This window comes from Gobius niger, assembly GCF_951799975.1.
Source record: "Gobius niger genome assembly, chromosome: 6".
Lineage (NCBI taxonomy): Eukaryota > Metazoa > Chordata > Actinopteri > Gobiiformes > Gobiidae > Gobius > Gobius niger.
The window spans coordinates 3,631,045-3,657,125 of NC_136857.1; the positions used below are offsets into that span (position 1 = coordinate 3,631,045).

At 42.3% G+C, this 26,081-nt stretch overlaps 1 protein-coding gene across 1 annotated transcript in view; it reads left to right on the forward strand.

Annotated features, from left to right (window-relative positions):
• Nucleotides 1–26,081, forward strand: part of LOC306964699 (inactive dipeptidyl peptidase 10) — a 109,228-nt gene that overhangs the window by 4,129 nt on the left and 79,018 nt on the right. Inside the window, exons 2-4 of the mRNA XM_079558806.1 lie at nucleotides 22,575–22,689; nucleotides 22,901–22,996; nucleotides 25,590–25,684. Of these exons, the coding sequence (XP_079414932.1) occupies nucleotides 22,575–22,689; nucleotides 22,901–22,996; nucleotides 25,590–25,684 (306 nt within the window). The remainder of the gene's footprint in view (nucleotides 1–22,574; nucleotides 22,690–22,900; nucleotides 22,997–25,589; nucleotides 25,685–26,081) is intronic.

The following is a 26,081-nucleotide window of genomic DNA, read 5'->3' on the forward strand; positions in this document are numbered from 1 at the left end:
TCTTACCTGAGCTTTGACGAGTTCTTTAGGACCTGTCTGATCTTCCCCCGTGCCTTCAGTCACGTAAACACAGCGCAGACGGCGTTAGCATTTAGCCTCTCCCTCTCTCCTCTATAGCTCCAAAACAGGTCAAGATAGAAGCTACCAAGCTCTTCCACGTTTTCCCTATTTAAATATGGTTACGTGAAGTGTTGCACTACAAAGTATAATTACACAAAATTAATCAATGTGGATTTTCTAAGCGGATAAAAGGGAGGGCTATATTGTCAGGCGTAATAATACCAGGAGTAGTTCGAAATCCGCGCAGTAATCTTCACTTTACTGCGCGGATGCAATAAAATAAAATAAAATAAAATCTGCCAAATGACCTTATAACTGGTTCACTATCAGTCCCTTAAAGAAAAGAAGCAGCCGAAAGATCAAATGAAGGATAAACTGTTAATTGATATTGAGACAAGTCCAAAATACTTAAAGAGGGGGTGTTATGCTTTTTTCAGTCACATAGCACTAGTGATGGCCAGATGAAGCCCCATGAAGCGTTGAAGCCTCACAGCCAATTGCGTCACACATGGTTCGAAGCATCAAGGTGCTTTATTTGCTCCACTACGCCATCATGTGGACAAGAAATGTATCAACCAATCAGTAAAAGTTTATTTATATAGTACTTTACAACAACACCAGGAGGACCAAAGTGCTTCACAGAAAGATAAAAACCTTTACAACCTGGACACAATTCAGTTGCTCTAAGTATTGAAAGCAAGTTTGAAAAGATGAGTCTTTAATCTGGATTTAAAAAGGGAATGCTGAGTGCTTACAGTAAATGGTGGGGCTGACAGACTAAATTTGCGAGATTATAGAGCTGTGATGGAAAATGTGCTTGTGTTACTTTGTTTATGTCCAACACAAACACACAAAATGTCACTGTCGCTTTTGTTTTGAATCGCGCTTCAAACCCGCAAATCATTTCCTGAATCAGTCACGTGGTACGAGGAGTAGTTCGGCATCCGCGCAGTAAAGTGAAGATTACTGCGCGGATTTCGAACTTCTCCTGGTATTTTTACGCCTTACAATATAGTCCCCCCTTTTATCCGCTTAGAAAATCCACATTGTTTAATTTTGTGTAATTATACTTTGTAGTGGAACACTTCACGTAACCATATTTAAATAGGGAAAACGTGGAAGAGCTTGGTAGCTTCTATCTTCACCTGTTTTGGAGCTATAGAGGAGAGAGGGCGAGGCTAAATGCTAACGCCGTCTGCGCTGTGTTTACGTGACTGAAGGCACGGGGGAAGATCAGACAGGTCCTAAAGAACTCGTCAAAGCTCAGGTAAGAACATATCTCAGTGTGTAAAAACGGTGGCCTATTCCTTTAACATGAAGGCTTCTTCAGTGCAAGGCTGACCTTTGCTGGATTAGTCCCTTTAGTCCCCTGATAACACATGAAATGTTATTCTCCATCCTGTACATGTCGTGTTGCTGCTTTCATGTGGCTTTAAAACTCACTCAGACCTTTTTGTTTATTTATTTTTCCATCTTAATGGCACGAGGAAAGTGAAAAACCCTCAGCCTTGCAGCAAAACAGACTAAAAGGGCAGGCCTTTCATTCCACTATTCGGCTTCTGCTGCATTGTCTCGTATTGAGAGATCACCCCCCGGGCCCTTCAGAGCCCCATATGTCAGGCCGTGTACTTCCTTTTGGTGACGCAAAAACATTATTGTGAAAGAAGTTGGAGCACAGAGAGTGAGAGAAGACACTTTTTTTGCCTTTTTTTTGGAGATGTGATGTAAAACGTGGCCTAGTTTTCAGTCAATCACGATATCAGGGCACTCATTTACATACACGTCTTTCTAAAACAAGCTCACTTTGAAAAAAATAATGTCCTCGTTGATTTGGCAGGACACATCGACAGGCAAACAAAGCTCCTTTTCTTTTTAATGTACAGCGTTCCCTCGTGGCCAATTACAGTGAATTTTTAAAACTCTCTCTAATAAAAAGGGCCTTCACTGATGCGCCTGTGGATTCTTGCGTTTTATGCGCTGCATCGCTTACTGCCGGTGTCATGTATGTGTAATAAACATCATCTGTGGCTGGAAGCTACACTTCAGATCCAGCAGCGGGCGGCGCCGGGGCTCCCTCGTTCCCGTGATTTATGGAAGGCTTCGCCGTGCCTCAAAGACAGAGAAGATGGAGTCAGGGGAAGTCTCCCGAGTCTTAATTTATGAATTCTCAGCAACACACCAACCCCGAGTCCGCGCGCACAACCTAGATGCGGCTCGGCCTGACTAATAGCGTTCTGAGTGGCTTGTTTTTGTAGTTTGCGAACCCGATCAATAGCATCGGTTTTGATTTTCCAGTGCTGCGTTAAGCAAAAAAGAAGAAACCCCCGCCATTTCAGAGGAGATTGGGAGATTGTGCTCCTAAACATGTCCAGTGGTCTGATTATCCAGAGCTGAACGTGGGGGTGAAACAGCGACTTTATTAGGGGAAGCTGCTGTCTTGTTTTACGACAACGGTGCTCCAGAGGCTCGCTATGTGAAAGTCTCTTTTATGGCGATATTAATTGTTTCCCCGTGGACCTTGTAGAACTGTGCGGCTTATTGATTTGCTCATTTGGTTGAGTGAAAAATCCTTCAGTGCTTCCGGCAAAGGTAAAGCACAGTCCTCTGTAATGCCACTCAGCGTCGTGTGCCCCCCAAAAAAACCTCGCAAGGGTGTGTGCTTTTAAAGAGCGTTACCCTTAAATAAGACCTGTGTTTGACGTCTCATCCGCAACAAGATCTCTGGACGTAACAGTGCTTTATGGGGAAAAACATTTCAACAAAAAAGTCTCCCCCAACAGTGCTTCAGTCTTTTTGTATTGCTTTCTCCTGCACTTCTGAGAGGAAAAAATGCATTTCGTTTCTCATAATGGGAGATCCTACTTGTAGCTCCACTCTATCCCAAGTAGCTCTCCAAAGGCTTTCTACATTTCTACATAGACTTAATGGATACAATTCTAGATGCTAACATTGAACACAATCTGCAAACACTTGGATGAATAAAGTATTAAGAGGAAACTGAGGTCATTTTCTTTAAAGGAACAGGCCGTTTTTCTATACTGAGATATGTTCTGAGCTTAAACAAGTCTATACCTGTGAGGTCTGTGTGCCCGTGGAAGAGCGTGGTCGCTTCTAACTTAACCCTGTTTGGATTAGGGTTGGGCGATGTTCCCTTAATTGGCCATTGACGATGTTTACAGTGAACCATCGTGATGGATGATGATATCGACCATTTCTCATTATAAGCATTGTTAAAGACATTTACATAGCCTATATAAATGCTGCATATTACTATTTATGTTTAAGAAACAGTGGGGGAACGGGACAATATTTACACGTTTGCGTCGTAGCTTATGTTTTTGAAGCCGCTCCACGCGCCGCCCTGTCCGTGAGCTCGTAACCTCGTATCTCCTGCACCGCCTCTTTCTCTCCTCTCTCAGTTCTTCGTGAGAATAATCTGCGCGCTCAGCTAGCTCCGATGTGAGAGCCATCTCGTCATTTTAAAACGGTTTAAGTTTACGTACGAAGCAAAGCAAAACAAAGCAAAACCACGCGCTGTTAAACTCTGAGCTGCAGAGAGAGAGAGAGAGAGAGAGAGAGAGAGAGACCCGCGCGTCAGAACTAGAGCAGCTGCGTCTTTACTTTAATATAACAGCTAACACATCATGGCTTCTGGCAGGTACTGACCCAAGCGTGTATATTAGTTATATCTGTGATTGAATTTACAGTGCAATCCCTGCAAAGTTTGAAGGTTTACGAGGCCCACAGAAGACCAGTGCCTGTTTGACAGGAGGGGGCGTGGCATCACGATGGCGGCTCTCCATCGTGATGGACGATATCATCGTCCATATCATCCATCGGCACAACCCTAGTTTGGACCTATAGGAACATACTGGGAGAGGCCAAATGCTAGCAACATCTTTGGTCTTCTTGCATGACTGAGAGCACACAGTGCTTCCATACTGAGATATGTTTTTAGCTTAGACAAGTTGATCCTTAGCTGTCCGGTCTTTGTGCGTGTCCGTGGAAGAGCTTGGTAGCTTCCAACTTCACCCCCGTTTGGAGCTATAGGAATACAATGAGAGAGGCCAAATGCTAACAACATCTTTGGTCGTTTTGCGTGACTGAGCGCACGCACAAAGACAGGTGCGCATCAACTCGTCTAAGCTCAGGTAAGAACATGTCACAGTATGGAAAAAGTATGCCTGTTCCTTTAAGCTACTTTAAAGGATGGGTCAAATGCTGACGATACATTTCTCTGCAGGGATAATAAATCATATCATGTGTGATATTATCCTTCATGCAAGACACTGTTGAAGTCACACTGTGCATGAATAACGTGACTGTGTGCAACAGGACGCGCAAGACAACCCGCTAAATCACTGCACGGCCGGTGACGACCCCTGACAAAAACACGGCGCGAGCATCAACCGAGAGAGGAAAGAAAGCATCCATAAACATAACGCCCCGGCCTTAACATGAGAGCGGCCTGTGATGTGTGAGTGACACCTCATCACTCCGGACATCCTCCCCTGGTCCTGAGGGACTGAGCCGCTGAATAATAGAGGAGGATTAATATTTGATCTGGCTCAGCAGAATGTGGTGTGAACAGGACTTCGTTGTCTATCAGCGCCTCTCGGAGACATGGCGTGTTTCACAGAGACCAGCCTGTGCTCCATCACTTCGTGCAGCGTTAGATCCTCACGCCCTGACACTAATGACTCATTTTGACTCACTCTTACTTACTGTTGACGTACGAAATCAGCACAGAGACGAGTGTCCATGCGTTATTGTTCAGGGACAATCTCAGCCAGACCTCAGTGATTTTCCCATATATTGTTTGTGGCTTCATGTACTATGGATGATATTGCCCTAAACACAATTTTGCAATATATTGTGCGGGTCTATTAAACATGCATGTGGAATTCACCAATGGCTTGTAGTTTGAAGATGTCTCTAGTCACGGTGGCCATTGAGTACAAACCTTAACCTCTTACCACCCGCCTGAACCAAATGCATTCTGTCCTCTTTGGCCATTATGTAGGTCTGTGTAACACCTCATTTGAAAGCCCACAAAACTGATCTTTTTCCTTGCGTTGTTGCTGTGTTGTGTCACCTTTTTTATGTTTTATTTTTTTTATTTTGGTCACATTTTTGTTGAATTTTTGTCACTTTTTGGTTGAGTTTTTGTCACATTTTTTTTTTAATTTTTGTTGAATTTTTGTTGAATTTTTGTCACATTTTTGTCACATTTTTGTCACTTTTTGGTAGATTTTTTGTCACATTTTTGTTGATTTTTTGTCGAATTTTTGTCACATTTTTGTTGAATTTTGTCATTTTTTTGTCACATTTTTGTCACATTTTTGTCACTTTTTGGTTGAATTTTTGTTGGATTTTTGTCCTTTTTTTGTTGAATTTCTGTCACATTTTTGTTGAATTTTTTATCACATTTTTGTTGAATTTTTGTCACTTTTTTGTTGAATTTTTGTCACATTTTTGTTGAATTTTTGTCATTTTTTTGTTGAATTTTTGTCACATTTTTGTTGAATTTTTGTCATTTTTTTGTTGAATTTTTATCACATTTTTGTTGAATTTTTATCACATTTTTGTTGAATTTTTGTCACATTTTTGTTGAATTTTTGTCACTTTTTGGTTGAATTTTTGTCACATTTTTGTTGAATTTTTGTCACTTTTTTGTCTAATTTTTGTCACTTTTTGGTTGAATTTTTGTCACATTTTTCTTGCATTTACATCCTTGTTTTCTTCTCATTTTTTGTGGTTGTTTTGGTGCTTTTTCCCACTAACCTTTTTGATTAGGGTAAAGCCAAACTGGGGAAAATGTGATCCGTTCAGGTGGGAGTTAAGAGGTTAATGTTAAGCTCTTCCTTCTCCCTACTCTCTCTATCTCTCTATCTCTCTATCTCTCTCTCTTACTCTTGGGGATTCGCGTCGCTGCATCTGGGGCTCATTTACAATTCTGACAAAACTCAAGACAAATAAGGAATTCTCTGCTGGTTTTAACAATGAGACGACCTTAATTGGAACCGGGGCTTAATGTTCGGGCCCAGGGGAAATGGAGGAGCTGCTCATCCCATTAGGAGAGCTCTGTCTGACTCCACAATGAACACACCGAGCAGAGAAAGGATCGGGAAATGAAAACGGACAGTATTCAGTGAAGGGACTTAATTTTCAAGAACATCACGCTGCTCACTAACTTACTTACAAACACTGCAGATATCGGGGTAATAAATGTCCTCGGAAAACACACCAGAAAGGATTTATTGGTCTATAAAATCCGCTGACTCTGTAGTTCAGAACTCCACAACCACGTTTTGAAAAGGCAATGTGATTCTTTTATTATTCTAGCAGCTCGTATTCCGGGTTCTTTTTCAGATCTGTGCAGCCCAACTGACGAACTTCCTAATACAGGCAGTAAAGTGCAAGGCCGTGGGAACCCAGGGTGCTGAGGGCGCTGCAGAACCCCCCCTGGTGGATGGTTTGCGAACTGCAGGCAATATTAACCGCTAAACTCCCACCTGAACCGAGCACATTTTCTCCAGTTTGGCTTTACCCCCAGTCCAAAAGCTTCTGGAAAAAAGGTGTGAAAATAGCAACAAAACTGAGACGAAAACAAGGATGAAAATGTGAAAAAAGTGAGAAAACATTGACGAAAAAGTGACAAAAAAATGGACGAAAAAGTGACAAAAAATTTACAAAAAATGAGAAAAATGGACGAAAAAATGGACGAAAAAGTGAAAAAAAGTACCAAAAAATTACAAAAAAATGACAAAAATTGACAAAAAATTGACAAAAAAGTGAGAAAAATTTGACGAAAAAACATGAAAAAATGGACAAAAAAGTGACAAAAAATTGACCAAAGTATAAAAAAAAAGACAAAAATGGACAAAAAATTGACCAAAAAATGCGAATAATTTGACGAAAAAGTGACAAAAAATTGACAAAAATGTGAGAAAAATTTGTCTGATGTGAGGAAAAAGATCAATTTAGTTTTGTAGGTCTTTCAAATGAGGTGTTACACTGGCCTCCAGGATTTGGGTAAAGCTGAACTGGAGAAAATGCTCTCGGTTCAGGCGGGAGCTAAGAGGTTAATAAATAGGATTTATGCACAGAAAAAGTATTTTGGGTGTACATTTTGTCCCTCAGCGCCCCCTAACTAAAACATCTTCCCACGGCTCTGGTAAAGTGCATTTTAAACCGAATTCCAAATATTCTATGCAGAGCAGAGAGAGTTGTTGTTCCATCACCTGATACATCATTGGCTTTGTTGTGATGTCCTTATGCTAGATTCTTCTCCCTGTTTGTAAGACATGAAGCCTGTCACTGTTATTGTGTGATAGGTGGCAGGCTTCTACAGAAATAATGATCTTGTAGGTAATCCTCAGCAGAGCCCTAGTGTGTAGCGTATCCTGTGAAGCGCTACTGATTTGACCCATTTGGGAAAACTCCATAGTGAAATATGATTGGAAATACATTTGTTGCTTTCAGTTTGAAGATTTGGTTTCAAACCTTTCAGCACGGATTTAACGAGGGGGTATTCTGCTTTGTTCAATCCCAATTATATTATGCCAGTCTCTTCTCTCACATTAGCACTCCTGAATGTTGTTTTAAAGGGGGGGTATTATGCAAAATGGACTTTTTCAAGCTTTACATCATGTTATTCTGTCACTCCCTCATTAAAAACATGCCTGAAGTGTTGCCTTGGCACATTCACGTATTTCTGAGTAATCTGTAAAAACTCTGATTGCGGCCATTTTAGGGATAGGTTTGCCCGAGTCCTCCTAGGAACGCCCCCACCTCCTGGAGACGCCTCCGAGCTTTCGTCACCAGGCGAGTAACCAACCACTGCTCCTCAGCAGAACCCCCTCCCCACTGATGCCACAGACAGCGTGTGGAGGGGGCGTGTCTAAAGGCTCAGAGGTTCTTAAAGAGACAGAGGCCTATTTCAAGACATTCACTACAGCCATTTTGAGAGAGACATTTTATACAAGGCAGTTATTCTAATTTACTGCATTTACAGACCAACAGAAGGTTTGCTCATCATTGTAGTGTGATATAGACTGGTGCTGTGTGATTGAAAAAAGCAGAACACCTCCTCTTTAAGGTGGTGGAAAGACCGATATCGACTTTTCAAAAGTAAACTATCAGCCCCCCCTCCAGCTCCTCTTCTGATTGGACCTGAAAGCCACTCCCAGTTTGCAAAATGAGGAGAGAGAAGTAAACGATCAATCTCCCTCTCCCTTCCCTCCTGATTTGGACCTGACTGACCGGTTCACATCACTTTAACCGGTTGGGCATGTCCACACAGAAAAGTATGCACCGTCCACACTGCAAAAAGTCAATATCAAGCATTGGCTTAAATGACTTGAATTGAGGAAATGTTTCTTGTTTTGAGCGGTTTTCACTCATTTAGACACTTTTCCTGATCGGACCAAGTTCACTTTGCTTGTTTGAGGACATTTCAGACCAGTTCTAGGGTAAATCTCGCTTAAAGGTACACCGCGTAGAATTTTGGACTGTACAGTTGCGGCAAAACACGTTCCTAATGACACAGAAAATGCTGTTACTGCAGTGTGTAATAAAAGAATAGACTTGGATGAGAAACTAACCTGTTAATATCTCAAATTCTACTGCCTTTTGTCACATCTCCATGGAAACGAGCTGGAGACGCACCCAGCAAAGTTTACAGTCATCCCTTAGGAGGGGTGAGCCTCATAAATGTTTCTTTGTACATTTATGGGGTATTTTTCAATTATGAAAATATCTGTCATAAAATAAATGCTTGTATTTCAATTTTATTTATAGGGTAAAATTCTACGCGGTGTGGCTTTAAAATAAGAAAGTAAAATTGCCAATGAGATAAGACCAGATTTTCTTACCCCATTGGCAAAGAAAATGACCTGAAATAAGGACGAAATGTATCGAAACGAGTCAGAAACATCTCAGAACAAGTGAAATAATCTAGGACAAACGGCCCAACAACTTCTTAACTAGTCAAAACAACTAAAATTTGGATTATTATGCTCAAATTGAGATGTTTATACTAATCTAGTTAATTACTCTTTGCAGTGCAGGGATTGAACCTGCGACCTTCTGTGCCACTGTGTACATTTACAATTTGCTTGTGATTTCAAATAGCGACTCAGCTCTGGACAAGGAATATTTTCTTATTTTTTTGCCATTATATTACCTATATTATGGCAGACTTTGCGATTCGCCAGTCACCGCTTTTTAAACTGTGCATTTTGAAGCCCGAAAATCATTGACAATCTCCCACATCTGAGCTGAGACAAGACAAGCTCTCTCCCCCTTCCTGATGTCGCAGAGTCACGTAAACGTTTTCACGCGCCGCCGCCATGCACGATACGGTGATGAATTACCGGCGAGAAAGGGCCGAGTGTGCACTTTTGTTCACGCAGGATTCCCCTAAACATCTGAGCGTAGGTGTGGTTATCGGAGGAGTTTAATAGCGCTGCGCTCGCCGCGTGCCAAGAGGAACAGAGAATGAGATAAAGCCTGGTGTTAAAGGGGCCCGGAGATACGCCGCCTGGGGCATCAATCACCGCCGCGCACACACTCACACACAGCCCCACACTCGTCACTACAGCCGCTGCTACTGCTTTCATTTGAATAGTTTCACAAAGTGTAGCCGAAGCGATGTATTAAAGAGGAGACACTGTCGAGAGTCGGGAGGAGCTGATCATATTTCAGCAGAGGCGCGAGTGAGGCTAACATTGCGTTAACAAAATGGCAGGGAAGAAGATTTGGGATTATTAGCTTCATTATTTGCTGGTTTAACCCCTTAACTCCCGCCTGAGCGAAGCACATTTTCTCTAGTTTGGCTTTACCCCAATCCAAAAGCTTCAGGAAAAAAGGTGGGAAAATAGCAACAGAACTGAGATGAAAACAATGATGAAGATGTGACAAAAAAGTGAGAAAACTTAGAAAAAAAATTGACCAAAAAATGACAAAAATTTGACAAAAAAATGATGAAAAAGTGGCAAAAATGTGACAAAAATGTGTCCGGAGGGTGTCCGGTTTGGGAGCCTCAGGATCTCATCTGCTGTTTGCGGATGATGTTGTTCTGTTGCACCTTCAGCTGCTCTGGGGCGGTTTGCAGCCGAGTGTGTAGCGGCCGGGATGAGGATCAGCACCTCCACATCTGAGGCCATGGTTCTCCACCGGAAAAAGGTGCTTCCCCTGTACAGGTCGGTGGGGAGTCCTTACCTCAAGTGAAGGAGTTCAAGTATCTCGGGGTCTTGTTCTCAGTGAGGGCTGGATGGAGCGTGAGATCGACAGACGGATCGGTGCAGCGTCAGCAGTGATGCGGTCGCTGTATCGGTCTGTCGTGGTGAAGAGGGAGCTGAGTCGGAGCAAAGCTCTCGATTTACCGATCGATCTACGTTCCCGCCCTCAGCTATGGTCATGAGATTTGGGTCATGACCGAAAGGACGAGATCGCGAATACAAGCGGCCGAAATGAGTTTCCTTCGCAGGGTGGCTGGGCGCACCCTTCGAGATCGGGTGAGGAGCTCAGTTACCCGGGAGGAGCTCGGAGTAGAGTCGCTGCTCCTTCACGTCGAAAGGAGCAGCTGAGGTGGCTCGGGCATCTGTTTCGGATGCCTCCTGGTCGCCTCCCGCGGGAGGTGTTCCAGGCATGTCCTAGTGGGACAAGGCCGCGTGGAAGGCCCAGGACACGGTGGTGGGACTATGTCTCCGAGCTGGCCTGGTGTCGCCTCGGGGTCAGAACAGCTGGAGGAGGTGTGTGTGGATCGGGAAGTTTGGGCATCTCTGCTGAGACGCTGCCCCCGCGACCCGGCCCCGGATAAAGCGGAAGAAAATGGATGGATGGATGGACAAAAATATGACAAAAATGGACAAAAAATTGACCAAAAAAAATGACGAAAAAATGATGAAAAAGTGGCAAAAATGTCACAAAAAAATCAACAAAAAAGGACAAATTTTTTTACACAAAATGACAAAAAAAAGACAAAAAAATGATGAAAAAATGATGAACATGTGACAAAAAGTGACAAAAAATGTACTATTTGACAAAAAAAGTTACAAAAATTAACCCCCCCCCAAAAAAAACTGATGGAAAAAAAATCTGATGACGTGAGGAAAAAGATCCATTCAGATGAGTTTTGTAGGTCTTAGCTTTCAAATGAGGCGTTACACTGGCCTACAGGATTTGGGTAAAGCTGAACTGGAGAAAATGCTCTCGGTTCAGGCGGGAGTTAAGAGGTTAAACTGCCTGCGGATGTCTCTAAACTTCCATCATGGCACGATCACTTATTCCTTTTCATTAAAATCTTTTCTGGCTTGTGTAGGGATTTTCTTGACTGTGATTAAACGTGGAATAGAAATAAAGCTGGATTTGTATTCAGTTAAATGTGTAAATGCTCAGAGAAGCCAAGAGTCATTTGGTTTGTGTATTGACTTGAGGACGCTACACAAACCGTATCTATAAAGCACTTAAAAACTTTGTAGCTTAAAAAGTGCCAATTCCCAGGACCAAACCTTTGTGCAAACAGCAGAATACAGTCTCCGTGATCGAGCTGCACAAAAGCAACTGAATCAAAACCCCCATTTGAATCAATTGAACGGTTGCTAAGAGATGCGAGATACTTGTGGTGTTCGGTTTCTTCAGGTTTCTGCGAGGTCATCTGCAGATTTAGAGATAATATCGTATGTGCTTTCGTATTGCATTCAAGTTAGGTGTTGTTTCTGGTTTAGACTAATCTATTGTATTCCCAAATTAGACCCTTAGTCCTGATTTGATCTTGATCTGGGCTTGGTGGTACAAATAGTTTCCCAGGTGGTGCATGATGGGAACATGTTTTAGGACCAGACTATTTGGATAGTACAGTATATTTTGCACAAACGAAATATCCTGTGTCCAGCTCCTCCACAAGGGTCTTACTATGTTTTAACTAACCGTGTTGTTTAGAGCAGTGTTTCCCACTTGATCACTAGCAGAGGGGACTTGGAATCATTTCTAGGGCTGAAACGACTAATCGATTTTTGAAATAGTCGACAACTATTTCGATTCATTGTTTTCTGGTTCACACACTTAAATGGAGCAAAAATGACATAAAAAAAATGTATTTTTGATGAAAACCTACTGTGTTTTTTTTATAGTGTCTGTAGTGTTTTGTACATTGTAAATTTCATGAACAGAGCCGTAAATGGTCTCAACTTATAAAGCGCTTTTCCACCTACATTAGGCACACAAAGCGCTTTACAGCAAGGATCCACTCACCCATTCATACTCTCATTCATACACCAATGTACGCAGACACTGGGGACAACGTGGGTGAAGTGTCTTGCCCAAGGACACGACAACAGTGTGCACTTTCAGGAGGTGGGATTCAAACCCCCGACCTTCCGATCATGAGACGACCCGCTCTACCATCGTCGCCCCCCTTTAGTTTACTCCATCAGCATATCCTCAAGCAGCGGCACTTAAGCTCTATGTGATGATGTGATGGTGAAACTGAAATGGAAGGATGTTTATCAGGAAAATATTTGAATTTGAGAGTATTATGGTTTCCACGGAGCATTAAATCAATTGTGCCAAAAGTCAAGGCCTTAAATCAATATTTATAGGAAATGTATGACGTTGCTCAACAATATTTACCCTTTAAAGGAACAGGCCACCGTTCTTCCACACTGAGATATGTTCTCACCTGAGCTTAGACGAGTTGATGCGTAGCTGTCTGGTCTTTGTGCGTTTAAAAATGTCAGTATTTTCCTCCCCCCACATGTTCCAACAACGTCCTGATGTGTAGAATGAGCCCAGACCTGTTCACCACAACTGCCTCTAAAATCCTGCACTGTCACTAAAAACGGTGTTACTTCGGGTTCGAATTGCCGTCATGCACGAGCTTAAAGAGGGGGTATTCTGCTTTTTTCAGTCACATAGCACCAGTCTATATCACACTACAATGATGACAAACCTTCTGTTGGTCTGTAAATGCAGTAAATTAGAATAACTGCCTTGTATAAAATGTCTCTCTCAAAATGGCTGTAGTGAATGTCTTGAAATCGGCCTCTGTCTCTTTAAGAACCTCTGAGCCTTTAGACACGCCCCCTCCACACGCTGTCTGTGGCATCAGTGGGGAGGGGGTTCTGCTGAGGAGCAGTGGTTGGTTACTCGGCTGGTGACGAAAGCTCGGAGGCGTCTCCAGGAGGTGGGGGCGTTCCTAGGAGGACTCAGGCAAACCTATCCCTAAAATGGCCGCCATCAGAGTTTTTACAGATTACTCAAAAATACGTGAATGTGCCAAGGCAACACTTCAGGCATGTTTTTAATGAGGGAATGACAGAATAACATGATGTAAAGCTTGAAAAAGTCCATTTTGCATAATACCCCCCCTTTAATATAGAAGGTGCAGTTACACATATGACCTGAGGTGGCAGTAGTGAGTATAAAATGGCTAACTTGCGTCTAGCCCCTTTAAAATATAGAATTTGGGCACTAAAAAGCATTCAGTATGACTTGTTTCTGTATAAACCCCGAGTACAGCAACACTGAATATTCTGAGTTTAAGATATCGACAGGATCCTCGAGATACAGGAATCAAGGGCTGCGCAGGAAAAATGCATGCAATTCTCGGACAATTAATTTCAGTCTTCTCTCCGATGTTAACGCTCCTGGATGTTGCACTTTAAATCCAATCACGATGCCGTGTGTCTGTGAGCGCAGGTTGTAAAAGTTAATTTAAACGTAGGCTATAACTTTCCAAATCGCCATCTGACTCGTTAACTCCTGATGACAAAGGGATGAGCCAGAAGATCAGTGGAAATACGAGTTTGCCGGTTTGATCGTCCGGTGCCAAAGCCTCGCCGTTCGGGGGGGGGGGGGGGGGGGGGGGCTGTGTCCGGATGGCGCTGTGTTTTGTGGACAGCTGGCGTTGGGGGCTGATGGTGGAGCGCGATAACGGCAACAATCTGTCCAACAGTGGGAAACGACACAGGCCGAGGGCCGGGAGGAAGGTGACCGAGGCGGCGGAGGCGGCAGGGTCAGGTCCTGTGGGCGGCCGTTATAAAGGCACTTTTATGGGGCGCTGTGATTGAGCTCGCACACTCCACTGGGCACATGGCGAGCACTCGAAATGACTGATGTGAGCGCCGCCCGGGACCTGCACACGTGCAGTGTGAACGAGGCTTGAAGGGCCTGTGTGTTATGCATAGCTAACTTTTGGGGGATTTTAACTATCGCCCTATTAGTATTGAATGTGCGATTCAATTTGCAATTTAAATCAGATGACAGTGCACGTTTTAAATCAGGAGCATTAACCTCCTTCTAACCCCAGCCTTAACCGAGCACATTTTCTCCAAGTCGACTTCAACCAGGGGCGGACTGGCCATGTGTCCATTCTGGAGGAGCACAGAGGGGCCACTGGCTCTAGGGCCACCGGTCTGGCCCCTCACTTTACCTTACCCTTATCCCTGGGCGAAACCGAGCTTTACCCAAATCTAAAAGCTCTTAACTCCCGCCTGAACCGAGAGGATCTTTTTCCTCACGTCATCAGATTTTTTTTCCATCATTTTTTTGTTGCGGTATTCAACTCATTTTTGTAACTCATTTTTTTTTGTCATTTTTGTCACATTTTTTTTGTCATTTTTTTGTCTTTTTTTTGTCATTTTTTGGTCAAATTTTTTATCAGATTTGTGACATTTTTGCCACTTTTTCAGAAATTGTTCTTCACTTTTTTGTCAAACTTTTCTCACTTTTTTGTCACATTTCCATCATTGTTTTTGTCTCAGTTATGTCGCTATTTTCACACCTTTTTTCCAGAAGCTTTTGGATTGGGGTAAAGCCAAACTGGAGAAAATGTGCTCGGTTCAGGTGGGAGTTAAGGGGTTAAAAGAAAAGCATCCAAAAACAAAAATGTGCTGGAAAAGCAACAAAAAAGTGACATAAAAGTGACAAAAACACAACAAACTGTGACGAAAATGTGACGACAAAGCAATGAAAAAAGCGATGAATAAACAACAATAACATGAAAAAACCCCGAAAAACAAGAGACGAAAACACAACGAAAAAACAACAAAAATGCAGCGACAACGTGACAAAAAGTTACCGTCACTTTTCTAGATTTTCGCTTTCAAATGAGACGTTACAGTGTCGCTCTCCAGTCAAGAAGCTTTTAGATTTGGGCAAAGCCGAACTGGAGAAAATGCTCTGGGTTAAGGCGGGGGGTCAGAGGTTAACATGTGTATTTGTGGAAGTGTCACATTTACGCTGATTTGGGCCAGGCTGACCAGAGACCAGGGCTGTTTTTCAGTCCCAGTCCGGCCCTGAGCTTTACCTGAATCTAAAAGCTTCTTAAAAACAGCGACAAAAACGAGATATAAATGAGGATGAAAAAGCATCAAAAGAGAAACAAAAATGCAACGAAAAAGTGACGACAAGGAGAGGAAAAATCTTAAATGAGTTTTGTAGGTTTTCAAATGAGGCGTTCACTGCGTTATAGGCTGTGATCTCCAGTCGAGAAGATTTTAGGTTTGGGTTCAGCTGGACTGGAGAAAATGTGCTTGGTTAAGGTGGTAAGAGGTTAACATTTGAGAGAAATAAGAAATGAACTGCTAAACTAACTAGGGCTGCACGATATTGAAGTAACTTCCGATATGCGATACGGCTGTGCAATATCGCGATAACGATGTTATTGCGATATTTCACTGAACCATTTCAACACGATATATCCCACTCTAATTAAATAGAAATCGTAAGTAACTAGTTTTTCAGCAAATTGTGTCTGAAGACTTTAAATAACACCACATCAGAACCAAAACAAGACTAACAATGAACTGAAGGTGGTAAATGTCTAACTAAAACTGAACGTTGACAAGTTTTGTAAGTTCAATGTATTGTTTTTGGCAGAGTTTGGATAAAAAATGTGTCGATCTCCACCCGATGAGCGATATTTTAGCGATATTCGGCTCCTTCCCTCCCCAGCACCATTCATTCACTCACACACTGCATTCATCCTGGTCTGTTGTACATGTTTTTAGTGGTGGGGGAAACCAGAGTACCCGGAGGAAACCTACGCAAACTCCACACAGAAAGGCCTTTTATTGTTAAAGGAACAGGCCACCGTTTTTCCATACTGAGATATGTTCTTACCTGAGCTGAGACGAGTTGATGCTTACCTAAAGGTGCGTACACACCAAACGCGCGTCCACGCCCCATCTGCCTCTCGTTGGACGCCAAACAACGCCGCTTCACATACTTCACACTCGCGACAAACGCCTGTTTGCTGGCGCGTGAAGTTTTGCAAGCGTCAAACATTGGAGGCGTGTCTGTTGACTCAGGGCGCACTCACACTTGACATCCGAACCTGCCACTTCTCCAGCTGTTTGAGGAAAGGCCTGGATGCCCCGAACGGCCCGCGCTCACACTTACACAAACGAACCGAGCCGTGGCCGAACACGAGGAGTTGTTTACAAGTGTGTGAGCAGCAGCAGCGCAACATAATGCGGAAGAAAAAAAAACCTAAACAGCTGCATGAAATAATGTCTATGAGCCCTGTCACATCTCTTCACTCCACTTTTCTTTGCATTTTACTACAGTTTAACAAAAAGGGCTATGGTGAATATAACAGTCGATTTTAATTTTCTCACTGTTTTACGTGACAAATGCACCCGCCCACACAACCGCCGCTTGTATCCGTGCGTGTGCGCATACACGAGCAAACGCGAGCCGCGCTCTGGCCCACCTCCTCCAAGCGGCCAAAGTCCGGAACCGAGTCCGACTCGGGCACGGTTTGTTGCAGGTAACAGGTGACGCCTGAGCCCAGTCAGTATCCCTGATTGGTTAACAAGGCATAAATGAACGCACGTGTAGATTGGATTACTTGAGTGCATGAAGCAGTGGGCGTGGCCTCCCTGTTCGCTCACCGCGCTGTTCTCCCTGGCTTTGACGCGCGTCCTTCCTCATCCGCTCGCGTTTGCTACGCTTAATACGCGCGGACAGCTTTGCTTGCATTTCGAAGCGCGTTGAAGCGCCTCTACATAGGGTTAACATGGAAGCTGGAGGCGCGGACGCTTTTGGTGTGTACGCACCTTAAGAGCGTGGTCGCTTCTAACTTCACCCCCGTTTGGAGCCATAGGAATATGTTGGGAGAATCCAAATGCTAACAACATCTTTGGTCAAAATAACCTGACTGAGCGCACGCACAAAGACCAGACAGGCACGTATCAACTCGTCTAAGCTCAGAACATGTCACAGTATGGAAGAACGGTGGACTATTCTTTTAACAATAAAAGGCCTTTCTGTGTGGAGTTTGCATGCCTGAAGTGTTGCCTTGGCACATTCACGTATTTCTGAGTAATCTGTAAAAACTCTGATGGCGGCCATTTTAGGGATAGGTTTGCCTGAGTCCTCCTAGGAACGCCCCCACCTCCTGGAGACGCCTCCGAGCTTTGGTCACCAGCCGAGTAACCAACCACTGCTCCTCAGCAGAACCCCCTCCCCACTGATGCCACAGACAGCGTGTGGAGGGGGCGTGTCTAAAGGCTCAGAGGTTCTTAAAGAGACAGAGGCCTATTTCAAGACATTCACTACAGCCATTTTGAGAGAGACATTTTATACAAGGCAGTTATTCCAATTTACTGCATTTACAGACCAACAGAAGGTTTGGTCATCATTGTAGTGTGATATAGACTGGTGCTATGTGACTGAAAAAAGCAGAATACCCCCTCTTTAAACCCGAGCGCTAACCACTGCGCCACCATGGCGTCCAAGCTACAGGGTTTTTAAGGGGTTGTGTTGTTTTCTAGGGACTTTAATTACAGCACATAATCAACTGCAGCCAGTTGTGACCATGAATAGCCTCATTTAGATTCAATAGCGATCACTTATGTAGCCTTAAAGGGGCGAGACGCAAGTTAGCCATTTTATACTCACTACTGCCACCTCAGGTCATACATGTAACTGCAGCTTCTATATTAAGCTCGTGCATGACGGCAATACGGACCCGAAGTAACACCGTTTTTAGTGACAGTGCAGGATTTTAGAGGCAGTTGAACAGGTCTGAGCTTCTACACATTAGGACATTGTTGGAACATTTTTAAACTTTGTATAGTCCCTTTAATGTCATACAATAATGTCAATTCTCATCCAGGTGGTTCATTTAAATTCTTCTATAGTTTATTACTGTCAAACCCTCATCAAAAACATACCTGAGCTGTGTTTTATTTTAATGTGTTTCCTCAAAACCCACACAGACTACTTTACGTCACATGCAGTAAAAAAAAGTTCCGACTTTGTTTTGTTTTGTTGTTTCCCAGTTTTGTGCCCTCGGCTGTTTTAAGTTCGCACCTCCAAACTTCTACATTTGAGGAAACAGCCTTCAGAACGTTTGCCTTCACAGATTTACCATCGCCTTAACTCGAGCGGAAATCACGCCTTTACGGAAGAAATCACAGCAGTTTGCCGCAAATTGCCGCAGTAATTACGGCCTGGTGTCTCATGTGAAGCGATTTCACGCCGTTCGTTTTTGTAAATGAGCCTAATTGTGTGAAATGTGTGCGAGGCTGAACACGAGGCTGATCTGGATCCCCTCGGGCGTCTGTGATCGTCTGTCAGCGCCGGCGTCTGCGAGACAAATGAAGCAGCGCTAATGTTCCCTCTTTACTCTCTCAGCTCGGCGTCGGTGCCGGCTTCAAGGGATTCCTCAATGTCAACTTTTAGGTGATAGACATTGTGGCTTGAAATGCTAAAATCTTCCCGAGTTTTAGTTGTCTTGACTTACAGTTATCCTTCCGGGGTCTGCAATCGTGATGTGTCGTGAAACGGATAAATCCTGACGTTTCTTCACTCGCATCACGGTCTTTTTTGTTTGTGTTTACTTCAGGGAGGTCAGGATTAGGGTGGACTCTACCCAAATCTAAAAGCTAAAAAGAAAAGCATCAAAATAGCGAGAAAAAGAGGATGCAAAACAAAAATGTGCTGGAAAAGCAACAAAAACATGACAAAAACACGGACAAAAAAAACCTACAAAAACGTGAGAAAAACACGGACAAAAAATGATAGAAAAAATGATTAAAAAAACAACAAAAATATGACAAAAAGCTTCCATCACTTTTGTAGGTCTTAGTTTTCAAATGAGGCGTTAGATTGTTGATCTCCAGTCGAGAAGCTTTTAGATTTGGGTAAAGCCCAGTATTAAAAAAAACATGAATCTAAAACAGAGTTAATTTCGTCGACTAAAATATTTAGTCTTAATTTTAGTCAAAGTGATATTTTTGACGACTAAAATTGGACTAAAACTAAATTAAAAGTTTCTCATGAGACTAAAACTATGACTAAAATGTCCAGATATTTTAGTCGACTAAAATAAGACTAAATAAAAATGAAAAGGAGAGACTAAAATCATCCAAACTTCTATTGAGCGTCTGAAAGAGCCTCAGATCATGTAAATTCTCTGCCAAAGGATCAGCTCTGAGCTTTGTTCATGTGGAGCAGCTCCATGAAGCAGAGGAACAACATTAAATATGATTATTATGAATATTATAAACGCAAAGTCGACTAAATTAGCCTTAAATTTAGCCGACTAAATTAACATGCAATTTTTGTCGACTAAAACTAGACTAAAATTGAAACGTTTTATTTGACTAAATCTCGACTAAAATTAAATTACATTTTAGTCAAAAGACTGAAACTAAAACTAAAATAAAATATGTCGTCAGAATTAACACTGATCTAAAAGGAATTCCGTGGAGTATGGTGCGCCACAAGGATCAGTTTTGGGACCATTATTATTTATTATTTATATTAATGATTTTGCCTCTGTTTCTACGACCGCCTTTCCCGGTCTTTTTGCTGATGATACCAATAAAAAGAAATTAAAACAAAAAGTCGACCTGGGGAAAATGCACTTGTTAATGTTAAGGCGGGGGGTAAGAGGTTAAAATATGTATTTGTGGAAGTGTCACAATTACGCTAATTTGGGCCAGGCTGGTCAGAGTCCAGGGCTGTTTTTCAGTCCCAGTCCCGCCCCTGGTGGGCACTGTTGAACTATTTATTTATTTATTTGTTTATTTGACAGGGACAGTACAAGGAAACATTGCCAACTCGTTGGCCGATGTTCTGTACATAAGGCGTCTAGCCATCGGCTAATTTGCAGCCCCCGTCCCTGGTTAGGCTTTTGAGAGGGTTTATAAAAGAACAGAAAAATGAAAAATCAGTGAAAAGCATCAAACAATTCAACAATAAAAAGAAAGAAGAGAAGACATATCTGACCACTTCCCATCCCAAGTTCAGCCTCACAGTTCAGTGTTCACATTTTTGTTTGTTCTTCAGCCACAGCTTCAGCTTTTGTGAGAAAAGTCTCAGGTCCATTTGGGACTTTAACTCCAGTGGCAAAGCGTTCCATAACTGAGTCCCTTTCACTGAGAGCAGACTGACCCAGAGCAGTTTTGCACCATTTCACTCTGCAGTTCCCGCTGACTCCAGCTCTGGTACTCACTCCTTGGTTAGTGTATTTTGTACTAATTGACACATTACAGACGGAGCAAGACCATAGGAACTATAGGAAAAATAGCTCATAATCAACTTGCCCCATGACTACTTTTCTTCTTTCTTGTACCAACAGTGTTTTATGTTGGGAAAGAAATAACTTTTTTCTGTCCTTGCACTGTCAAACCAAGTAAAATATGGTTTAACTTTAATTTTACTGAAGTGAAAATAGACTTTTTGAATTTCTGTTATATGGCTCGAGAGTCTTGATAATGGCTGACACAGCACAGTACTGAGAATACCTAATAAGATTTAGGTAAGTAAGTAGGCTATAAAACCTGCTGTTAATTAAAAAAAAAAGATTTACGGGTCCAGCAAGGGTCTATGCAAAGTAGATTCCCTACTGTTGTGTCCTTGGACAAAGAAGCTTCACCTGGATTTGCCTGTTTATGCTCCGCAAAAGGAAACACTTGGGGGTCATTTATCAAGGCAGGTGCTACAAGGCCTGTGTTATAGTAATTGGACCTAATCTGATATTGAAATGATTTAATACTGTGTGACTAAAAATTTGTCGCTGCTTATCCACTTTAGTACTACTCAGTTTGCACATGAACAAATGCTTGGTGAATGACCCGCTTGGTGTTTTATTCATGCTTTAACCTCTTAACTCCCACCTGAACGGATCACATTTTCTCCGGTTTGGCCTTGCCCTAATCAAAAAGCTTCTTGGGGAAAAAAGCACCAAAACAGCCACAAAGAAATGAGAAGAGAACAAGGATGTAAACGCGACAAAGATGTGACAAAAACTTCATAAAAAATCAACCAAAATGTGACAAAAATTCAACAAAAATGTGACAAAAATTCAACAAAAAAGTGACAAAAATTCAACCAAAAAGTGACAAAAATTCAACAAAAATGTGACAAAAATTCAACCAAAACGCGACAAAAATGTGACAAAGATTTAACAAAAATTCAACAAAAATTCAACCAAAAAGTGACAAAAATGTGACAAAAAAGTGACAAAAATTCAACAAAAAAGTGACAAAAAATCAACAAAAACTCAACCAAAAAGTGACAAAAATTCAACAAAAATTCAACCATAAAGTGACAAAAATTCAACAAAAATGTGACAAAAATTCAACCAAAAAGTGACAAAAATTCAACAAAAATGTGACAAAAATTTAACAAAAATTCAACAAAAACTCAACCAAAAAGTGACAAAAATGTGACAAAAATGTGACAAAAATGTGACAAAAAAGTGACAAAAATTCAACAAAAAAGTGACAAAAATTCAACAAAAATTCAACAAAAATTCAACAAAAACTCAACCAAAATGTGACAAAAATTCAACAAAAAAGTGACAAAAATTCAACCAAAAAGTGACAAAAAATCAACAAAAAAGTGACAAAAAATCAACAAAAATTCAACAAAAATGTGACAAAAACTCAACCAACAAGTGACCAAAAATTAAAAAAAAAAAATGTGAGGAAAAACTCAACAAAAATGTGACAAAAAAGAAAAAAAAAAACATAAAAAGGTGACACAGCACAGCAGCAATGCAAGGAAAAAGATCAGTTTTGCGGGTCTTAGCTTTCAAATGAGGTGTTACACAGACCTATAGCCAAAGAGGACAGCATGCATTCGGTTTAGGCGGGTTGTAAGAGGCTAAAGGGACTATACAGAGTTTAAACATGTTAAAATTATGTATTTTCCTCCCCCTACATGTTCCAGCCATGTCCTAATGTGTAGAATGACCCCACACCACAACTGCCTCTAAAACCCTGCACTGTCGCTCAAAAAGGTGTTATTTCTGGTCCGAATTGCCGTCATGCACGAGCTTAACATAGAAGCTGCAGTTACACGTATGACCTGAGGTGGCAGTAGTGAGTATAAAATGGCAAACTTGCATCCAGCCCATTTAAACACAACATATTTCTCCACCTGCCTGACTGTGAGACTTTCTTTCATCAGGAGGAGAATCTGGATCTTCTCAAAATCCTACCAGACGGATAAACCCCTTCACTCTTCCCTCCTCTGTGTCTGTGCTGCAGGACCTGGGCAGCTCGGACGGGCCGCCGCGGAACTGGAAGGGCATCGGGATCGCCATGGTGGTGATCCTCGCCGTGATGTCCCTGGTCCTTTTGTCCGTCATCGTCCTCACTCCAGGTACGAACCACGAACAAATCATCACAAAGGTTCAAGTGCCAAGCTTTATTTGCTCTAGAACTAATAAAAAGAGCCCGTACGTGGAGCATTATAGTTTCCTCCTGACAGGTTTAGCCCCAGTGAAGCTTGGGTCAAAAGCAGTGGACACATTTTCCTTCTGGATTAACGATGTACATGACAGTCAGTCAGATTTCGTGCTTTGTTCCCGCAGATGAGTCTCACCTGTTGCTGCGCTCCCACCTCACCATGGACGACATCGAGAGTGACGAGTTCAAAGTTCACAACCCCTCAGTCGTTTGGTTGAATGGTAACAAGTCAGCTTTTTAAACACTTTTTTCAAGAAGCTTTTAGATTTGGGTAAAGCCAAACTGGAGACAATGTGCTCAGTTCAGGTGGGGGTTAAGAGATCAAACATTATGTCATAACAAGACTTACAAAAATGCAAAGTCAGCACCAAAATAAGACTAAAATGGGACTAAATCATTGTGCGGGTGATAGTCTTGTGGTTAAAGGGGCTAGACGTAAGTTGGCCATTTTATACTCGCTACTGCCACCTCAGGTCATGCATGATGGCACTTAAGACCCGAAGTAACAACTTTCTGAGTGACAGTGCAGGATTTCAGAGGCAGTTGTGGTGAACAGGTCATTCTACACATTAGGACATGGCTGGAACATGTAGGGGGAGGAAAATACTTTTTTTTTTTTAAACATTGTTAAACTCCGTACAGTCCCTTTAACTAAGCACATTTTCTCCAAGTCGACTTCAACCAGATCTTGAAAAAAGCATAAAAATAGCGACAAAAACGAGATGAGGATGAAAACGCAGCCAAAAAAGCAGCCAAAGAGCAACAAATACACAAATAGACAACAAAACATTCAACAAAAAAGTGATGAAAAAAGAACAAAAATTGTGACAAAAAAGCGTCAACAACACAACAAAAAGAGCGACAAAATGCAAAATGGCTGACAAAAAGGTGGCAAAAACATGACAAAATAGCACCAAAAATACAACGAAGAAGTGACGACAACGTATGGAAAGATCTTAAAGCAGTACTAAGTAACTCTTCCCCCTAGAGGCCATAAGCGCAACTGCAGGTGTAGTAGCAAGTTACGATTTTTTAATTTATTAATTGTCTTGGAGAGTAAATACTACGCTGACAGGAAAGGCGAAGGGAGAGAGGGTTACCGTGCATCCAATTATACAACGGAAATATTTTTTTTCACTCAAACTTAGCTGTAAATACTGTTTAAAGTGACGTTAGCCCGCAGTTAGCTTTGCCCGTTAGCATGTTAGCTTCTTCTTCGTGATTCCATTAGTGTGTATTGGTGGCTCCGCACCGGGGGCAGTCAAGTTGCAAACATGGTTTTCTGGCCAGAGACACCAGGGGGCGATGAAAGACCCTCCAATCATCCCATAAACACTTGTATCACCCCCACAGGGACTACGGGGAGGGTTTATTAAGGTAAATAAGTTACTTAGTACTGCTTTAAATGAGAATTGTAGGTCTTAGCTTTCAAATGAGGCCTTACACTGGGTTATACAGGCTGTAATCGCCAAGGGAGGAGCTTTTTAGATTGTGCTCGGTTAAGGTGGTAAGAGGTCAACATTTGAGAGAAATAAGATATGAACTGCTAAACTAACTAGGGCTGCACGATATTGAAGTAACCTCCGATATGCGATACGGCTGTGCAATATCGCGATAACAATGTTATTGCGATATTTCACTGAACCATTTCAACACGATATGTTCCAAACTACTTAAAGCCGTACTAAGTAACGTGTTTACCTTGATAAATCCTTTCCGTAGTCCCTGTGGGGGTAATACAAGTGTTTATGGGATGATTGGAGGGTCTTTCATCTCCCCCTGGTGTCTCTGGCCAGAAAACCATGTTTGCAACTTGACTGTCACCGGACCGGAGCCACCAATACACACTCATAGAATCAGGAAGAAGAAGCTAACATGCTAACGGGCAAAGCTAACTGCGGGCTAACGTAACTTTAAACAGTATTTACAGCCAAGTTTGAGTGAAAAAAAATATTTCCACTGTGTAATTGAATGCACAGTAACCCTCTCTCCCTTCGCCTTTCCTGTCAGCGTAGTATTTACTCTCCAAGACAATTTATAAGTTAAAAAATCGTAACTTGCTACGACACCTGCAGTTGTGCTTATGGCCTCGAGGGGCAAGAGTTACTTAGTACTACTTTAAGCAAAAAGTGCAGGTCACTAGTTATTCAGCAAATTGTGTCTGAAGACTTTAAAAAAACACCACATCAGAACCAAAACAAGAAAATAATAATAATCAAATTGAACTGAAGGGAGTAAATGTCGAACTAAAACTGACAGTGCAGGATTTTAGAGGCAGTTGTGGTGAACAGGTCTGGGCTCATTCTACACATTAGGACATGGCTGGAACATGTAGGAGGAGGAAAATACTTAATGTTAACATTTTTAACACTGTGAGAACGACAATTCACTGAAAGTCTCTCTCTGATCTTCATATCAAATTATGCCAGTACAGGCCCATAAAAAACACAAATCTTTAGGAACTTTTGCACATCTTTACCATGCACTTTTGTTCTAGGCTGAGTCTGAACACAAATACATAAATCCCAGTCAGATGGAAGACGTCAGTGATTTTGCTGTATATTTTCATGGCTTCTGACTGGGTCTATATGGATATTGCGTCCCCCTTATATTGATCCGCTAACAACAATTTGCTGATAAATTGTGCGGCCGTCATTATACATTACATAAACAACGATTTGCAAGCATTCATATTGCCATTACGATCACGCTGCCCCGGTAGAGCACACGAGACCTTTTTCATATCGCATTTATTCAGGCAGATCAATAGCTAATAGCACTATGAAATAACCTGTGCCTTTAAACTTTTCTCAGATAATGAAGTCGGGCTGCGCACCAGAGAGGGCCATGTGTTATCATTCAGCCTAAACAGCAACATAACCTCCACTCTGCTGGACAACTGCTCCCTGGTGAGTTATTACGACGCCCACACACGCGCGCCCGGAACAGATTTACCCATCGATCGCCTCATATTCACACACAAGCGGCGGGATTGACCGGTGGATGGAGAGGTGCTTACAAAGGGAGAGCCGTACGCTGCAGATAAATAAAGATTTGGCAGAGCATCAGGCGGCGTTCACAGTCAAACCCCATTTACGCTCCCCGATCTGGCTGCTCTGTGAGGCCAAAACACGCGCCTTCAAAGAGAATTTCTCTGAGCGGGGGCATCGTTTCGCGCAGCGGCTCTGCACGACACAGCTGACTTATGTGGGTCACCACTGAGGAGCTTAAAGCGGGGCTGTCTCTCAGGTTTGGAACAAGCCGCTCGTCTCCGGCTGTGATCGGGCGTGTCGTTTCGGAAGATGT